Source organism: Penaeus monodon, chromosome 26 (genome assembly GCF_015228065.2).
Source record: "Penaeus monodon isolate SGIC_2016 chromosome 26, NSTDA_Pmon_1, whole genome shotgun sequence".
Classification (NCBI taxonomy): Eukaryota; Metazoa; Arthropoda; class Malacostraca; order Decapoda; family Penaeidae; genus Penaeus; species Penaeus monodon.
Window position 1 is genome coordinate 1029016 of NC_051411.1, and position 7500 is coordinate 1036515.

Here is a 7500-nt window from a genome sequence, read left to right on the forward strand (position 1 = left end):
GAAAACATTTCCCTATAAATTGATGGCATTCATGACCCTTTTATCACCTCGAAATGAGTCCGAGACGACGGCCATGCCGCCCTCGGGAACGGCAACGCCAAGCAGGCGATTTCGTCATGAAGGTGTTGCCACGCGGTTGCCGGTGACTGATTTTACGTGTTTATTATTTCTGAAATCCTCTCGGAGGCAAGTTTTCTTTGTTTTTACTGCACAAGGGGAATTTGAAGAAAATAAATTCAGTGACCAAGCTGGGAGTTAGGATTTACTCGTTGATATAAATGACTTAGTATTAGACTAGCCGGCATCTCTCGCGAGCCAGCGGACACCCGTAATGCAGTATATACTTACCTTCCGAAGACAAGTTCGCAGTTTGCTGAGTAGGAGCGATTTGTGTGTAATGTATCTAGGATCAGCGCTCGCCAGTGTTGCATACATCGAATTCAAACAGTATAAGATAAAGGAAAGTGAGAAGTAAACCAAAGGTTTCCGGGCGTGCACAACCCACAATGGATAAATTAATCTACGCCACAGTCGTCCTCGCTCACCTGTGTTCACCTGGACTGACCAAGGAGGCCGCGTCCCACGGAACGCTTCAGATGTTCAGCTCCGTCAACGCCCCCGCCAAACAGGTACTGGGAAGGGAATCGCAAAAAAGGCTGCAATGACACGTTGCCGTTGACCGTCTGCAGTCGTAATATTTCGTCGAAGTTTAGGGTGCTCTATTTATTTTAGTGCGATGTTGATAACATTAGAAGTCAAGCTGTTCAGTAGTAATCTTTAACTAGCTGTTATTATGATTTAAGAAGAAAAAATATAATAATCGATACGTTGTAGACATGCTAAAGACACGTGTATTTCCCACACACTTCCACTATGCTCCCGTGAATTGAAGCCTCGAGACCAAACAACAAATATCCCCCTGACGCAAGGAAAAAAAGGAAAAAAGGACAAACTTGCTGTCTGTCCCCGGGGGAGAGGCGGAAGGGCGCCCTCTGCTCACCACAAGGCCCTTTTCCTCCCGGATCCGACCGTTGCTCCGGCTGCAGGTCTGTGTCCGTTCCGGTGAAGGTGAATCCCGTGGCATTTGTGGGGACGGGGATCAGGAGGGTCTCGGGAGGAGCGATTCTGAGTAACGTTGATTTTACTTCAGAAATTTTGGAAGGCTGAGATTTACTTGGTTTTCTTTTTCTCCTTATTTTGAAAAGAAAATTGGTGAGGGAGTGCTCAGTGTTGAGTCACTAACAAGCTGTATTTAAGTGATGGAGAAACTTTACTAAAAGGAAAAGGAAAGTAGAGGAGATTGCAAATAAGTGGCAGCCTGCTAATCATGGAAATTCCCAAAATAGTACATTATCAATATGCATCAGCCAATAACAGCATAAGGCAAGCACACTTTGGGGCGTCGCAAAGTTGTGTGTGTGCGTGTGTGTGTGATGTGTGGTGTGTGGAGTGTGTGTGTGTGTATGTGTGTGTGTGTGTGTGTGGTGGTGTATGTGTGTGTGTGTGTGTGTGTGTGTGTGTGTGTGTGTGTGTGTGTGTACATATACGTTATATATATATTAGATATATACATATCTATAATAGAGAGAGAGCACCCACGCCCGAGACAGTTCCCCCTCATCCCTTCGGTGTCCTTCGCCTCGTCTCGGCGAGTGTTCTCCGTCCGTGCATGATGCCATGCGGAGTGTTATGGCAAATCCGCATTTCTCTCGTGAGGTGTAGCGCGCGACATTACGAGCGACGGTTCTGACGCCATAACCCGCGCAGTGTGAGACGTGTTTTTCCCGAGTCTGTTGACGGCAGGTAGAAGGTCGGTCACTTTGGGGGAATGCACAGTTAAAATTCAGGTGAGATTGTATTTGATGGAATTGTTATTAATAGTGATTGATATTAAAGGTAAGAGAAAAATCATGTTAAAAAAAATTTGGAATGAAATGTGATAAGTATGAATTTAAGTGTTGCAGCAAAAGGTTATACACAACAACAAAACCCCCCACCCCCAAAAACAAAAAAAAACCAAAAAACAACCCCCCCCCCCCAAAAACAAAAACCCCCCCCCACAACACCCCCCCCAAAAAACCACCCCCCCCCCCCAAAAACCCACCGCAAGGGGGGAAAACACAATCCAACACCCAACAAACAACCCACCCAAAAAAAACAAACCTTTTTCAACCAAATTTGAAAAGAAAATTTGGAGGGGAAAATTTTTAAGGTTTTAAAAAAAGGTAATTTAATATAAAATAAATTTGTAAAAGGGGGAAATTACTAAAGAAAGAAATAGAGAGATTAAATAAATTTAATAAAATCAAAATAATACATAAAATATGATAAACAAAAATATAAGAGAATTGGGGGAAAAGTTTTATATTTTGGGTTTTTGCACAAACAAAAAAAAAAAAACAACAAAAAAACACCACCCCAACACCCCACCACCCCCTCCGCCCCGATTTTTGGGGTTGATAGGGCCATGGGATTTTAAGGAAATCGATTTTTGGGGTGAGGGGAATTAAAAGGTTTGAGATAAAAGGGAATGTGACTGTTTTGAGAGGTAAAACCAGAGAACTATTTGGGAAATAATATTTAGGTAAAATTATATGATGAGTAATAATGTTTTTGAAGAGGATGTAGATTGATAATAAAGTAAGATAAATAATTAAAAATTTAATATAAAAGAAGATAATTAGGAATGGGTAAGTGATAAGAATAATGAATATGTAAATTTAAAGAAAGTTAAAATGGTGAGTGTTGGGGGTGGGGTTGGGTGTTTTGTTTGGCGTTGTTGGGGGTTGAGGTAGGGGGTGGGTGGGGGTGGGGGAAGGGGGTTGGGTGTGGGGGGGGGGTGGTGTGGTGGAATTTGAATGAGGATGTAAGAGAGAAAAGGTAGGGAAATAGTTTAAAGAGTTGTTGTGAGGGGTTTATTGAATATTATATTTTTATAAGATAGAATTTTATAAGAAGGGGAAAGAAATAGGAAAGATAATCTTAAATATGACCCAATAAAATTAGGGAAAAGGAATTTAATAAATGAGAAGCAATTACGAACAACAACATATAAAAACACAACACAAACAACACAAGGAAATAATGAAAATAAAAAACAATAAATAACACAAACAACAGCAACAAAAACACAACCACACACCACACAACACCACAACACACACACCACACACACCACAACACACACCAACACACCACACACACCACCACACAACACGCCACACACACACACAACACAACACACACACACACAACACACACACACACACACACACACACACACACACATAATAACACACCACACACAAACACACAACACACACAAAAAAAAAAAAAAAAAAAACTAAAAAAACAAAAAAAACAAAAAAAATAAAAAAAAAAATAGATGTATATATATAATATATATATTTTAATAATAATAATATAATAGTATATATGATATATTTACATATATATATAATATATATATTATATTTTATAAATATATGAAATATATAAAATATATCAACAACAAACACAATACACACACACACACAACACACACACAAAACCAAAACACACACACACAAAAAACAACAAAAAAAAAAAAACTATAACATAAATTACTATAATATATATATATTTTATATATATATATATATTTAATAATATATATATAATATTATTATATATATATATATTTTATATAATATATAATAAAAATCAACCACACAACACACACACACCACAACACACAACAAAACACACACACCACAACACACACAACACACCACAAACACACACACAACACACACACCCACACACCACACACACACCACCACACACACACACACACACACACACCCCAATATATATATTATATTTTATTATATATTAATATATATAATTTTATATATATATTATATATATAAATATAGTATATAATATAAAACCCCAAAAACACACACACACACACACACACACACACACCACACCACACAACACACACACAACACACACACACAACAACACACAACACACACACACACACACACACACACACAAAACACAAAATATAAAATATATATAATATATAATATAATATATATATATATAATATTTTATATAAATATATATAATATAATTTTAATATAATAAAATTTTAAAGGGGGGGAATTTAACTTAATAAAAGATTCACAACCCCAAAACACCAAACAACACCACCCCACCCCCCCGGGCAAAAACCACCCAACCCCACCCCTTACCAAACCACCACAAATCACTAACAAAAAACCCCAAAAAAAAAAAAAAAAAATACAAAAAAATGAAAATCTAAATTGAAAAATTATAAAATGTTTGTAAGGGGAAATTCTAAATTTAACTAATGGGCCTGTCCGGCCGGAATTGGTGAGGGTTCGATCAGACGCCGCGGTTCCTTGGGCGGGGGGAAACTCACCTGATTGCCGCTGCCCTGGGGGCCAAGACCCCCGTTATGCGGGTCCCAAGGGCAAAAGAGAAGTGTTGCCAAGGGTAAAGGGATATGCCTGAAAAAGGACCACACTCTCCTAAAGGAATACCCTAAAACCGCAAGAGATCACGTGAAACGGCGGTCAGCTTGACCCCCGGATGGAATATATAATATATATATATATATATTATATAATATATATTATATATATAATATATATATATTTTTACACACTCACCCTACGAACGCATGCATGCTCAAGCATACGCATGCTTGCATGACTGGGCCCAGATACATCACGAAACACGAGCACAAGCATGATCTCACAGACATGCTTTTGGTGCTCTATGTGAATGCAGTCACTGAGTCGGCGAAAAGACACCTTTTGGTTTTCGCTCAACATTTCACGTCACTCTTAGCAATATCCGACATATTAGTTGTTATTTTTCAGCTAGTGATTATTCAACTTTGTAAGAATGTGTTTGTCACGAGCTATTTTCCGCTCACTAGATCAAGCTATTTTTTTCATACTAGGATAAAGAACCGGTACAGTGCGTGCTAGAATCACAAGCAAGCACTCGTGCAATTGTGAATAATGCAGTTTTTCTCTTGGCTTCCAGGTGACGGACGGGAAGATGGCGATGCCCTTCCGTGAGTGCGGGTATGTCCTGTGCAACGTCTCGGACGCCTTCACCAACGAGACGACGCACCTCTGGGATTACTACGTGGAGTGAGTCTTTGGTTGTGGATGGTGGGAATGTTGGCACTGATTTTGTGATGCATTTTATTTATGCTTTTGCTTTTTATCTTAAGTTGTTTTCACTTCTCCTGAAGTCCTGAGAAATACATCTTACTGTTCCGTTGCGCAACCCCTTCGCCCTGACCTTAACCCGCCGTGCCCGCAGCTGGGAGCTCCCCGCCGGGGCGCAGGGCAGCGAGAGCGTGTTCGTGCTGGCCAACAGGTTCCAGATGCCCCGCTCGTACCTGGTCTTCACGGGATTCACCGCGGACTTCGCCGGCGACTACAGGTGCGTCCTCAGCTTCCGCCTGGAGACCGTGTCCTCCGTCAGCCTCAGCCTCAGCATGTCCGAGGGCGCCGCGCAGAGGGACTGCAGCAACGTGCCCGCCTGAGGAGGTCGCGGGGGCGGCGATCGCTCCCAGGGGAGGATTTCAAAGGCAGTGTTTGTCAGTTTGCGCGAGACACTGAAACCAGTGTGACTCACTTTTCCACTGTTGTTGTCTGTGATAAAACGAGCTGTAGTGCATGACCACAAAAGTATCTTGATGTAGAAAATACAAGATGCATTAATTGTATAAGGGCAAAAAGCGAAAAAAAATCACAATTTGCATCACGGTCGCTTACGTTAGACCAAAGCATTTAAAAATCAGACTCGAGGATTCTTTTTCCATATAAATACACCCTAATAACACGAATCTCGAAGAATATATCTCGATATAAAAGGATATTAAAGAAATAAAACAATATAAACGGTATAGTTATTAAATATCCAGATTTCGTTACAGGGAGAAAACATCTAATGTTAGTGTAATTGTGTAGCAAGTGATATTTTGCATATAATCATGCCTGCATATATTTTCTGATTATTGTTTATATACTGTGAAAATAGACGTGAAGTGTCATGTGTATTTATTAACTGACCTTTTCTTAATGAATGGATGGCAAGACACAGGTATTTTATTACCCTTTGATATTATATATAACTGATGTTGCAAAACTAGACACATATGAGTTAATATGTATATAAATTTAACAGCCATTCATTCCACTGCAGGGCATAGGCCTCTCTCAATTCATCACTGAGAGGTTATATGGCAGTGCCACCGTTGCCTGATTGGATGCCCTTCCTAATCAACCGCGGTTTGTGTCACGGCGGCGACTTCCCCTACGCACCTGCGTTTGACTTTCTCAAGGCGATATGTCGTTTTCTCGTGCTCGAGCAAGCAATCAGAACGCAGACCTTTTTACGACTGCCGCGGCGGGGAATTGAACTCGAGACCATCGCGGCAGTCATATATATATATATATATATATATATATATATATATATATATATATATATATATACATATATAATACATACATATATAACGACTGAAGGTGGCCGATATAATATAATTTTAAAATATATATATATATATATATATATATATATATATAATATATCAAAATATATATATATATTAAATTAAATAAATATCTAATGGACCTTCAGTGGAAATGTAGATAATCTAGGAAATTATTTTTCAAAAAAAGTATAATATAAAATTATAAGATTTTAAATATATACTATATATATAAACCCCCCCCTATATATATATATATTATATATATATATATATATATATATATATATATGTATATATAAAATATATTATATATAATACATCATATATCGCTAAGGGGCCGTTTATATTTCTATGAATATATCTTTTTTCTCTTATTTAATATTTTAATTATACAGTGATTTTTTTTTAATTTTTTTTTTTTTTATTTCGCCTCTCGTCGTTATTATTATTTTTTTTTCAACCCTATCAAAATTAAAACACAAACAAAAACAAAAAAAAAAAAACAAAACAAATTAAATTTATTATATATATATATTATATTATAATAAATGACAAAAACCAAAATCCCACTTGTATGTAGGAGTTTTTTGTATATACTTTTTATGAATTATGGCTTTTTCAGTGGCCCCCCATATCCAACACCTTTAAAACATAAAACTTTTTGTCCTAAATTAATCTTTTTTTCCTCACTCTCCCTTCCTCTCCCCCCTTCTTTCCTCATCTTCCCCCCCTTTTTCTCAAACACCCCCCAAAACCCAAAACCAAAAAAACAACACTTCGCCCCCTTCTGTAGGTAGGATGGGGGATAAGCGTTGAATTAAAAAAAAGGTATTTCATTATAAAGGCATTAGTAAAATGCCCCCCTGTCCCCGCGTTCAAAAAATTTTTAAAATAAAATAAACAAAAAACAAAATAAATAAAAAATAATAATAATAATGATTGCCTAAACAACTACTCCCTGGGGA

The 7500-nt window shown here is 37.8% G+C and overlaps 1 protein-coding gene across 1 annotated transcript; it reads left to right on the forward strand.

Moving 5' to 3' along the window:
• The first annotated feature begins 353 nt into the window (after window positions 1-353).
• LOC119589821 lies at window positions 354-6135 on the forward strand. Its single transcript, XM_037938393.1, has 3 exons — window positions 354-629; window positions 5068-5177; window positions 5353-6135. Exons 1-3 carry the CDS (start codon window positions 507-509, stop codon window positions 5576-5578), a joined length of 459 nt encoding a protein of 152 aa, XP_037794321.1. The 5' UTR covers window positions 354-506; the 3' UTR covers window positions 5579-6135.
• The last annotated feature ends 1365 nt before the right edge of the window (window positions 6136-7500 follow it).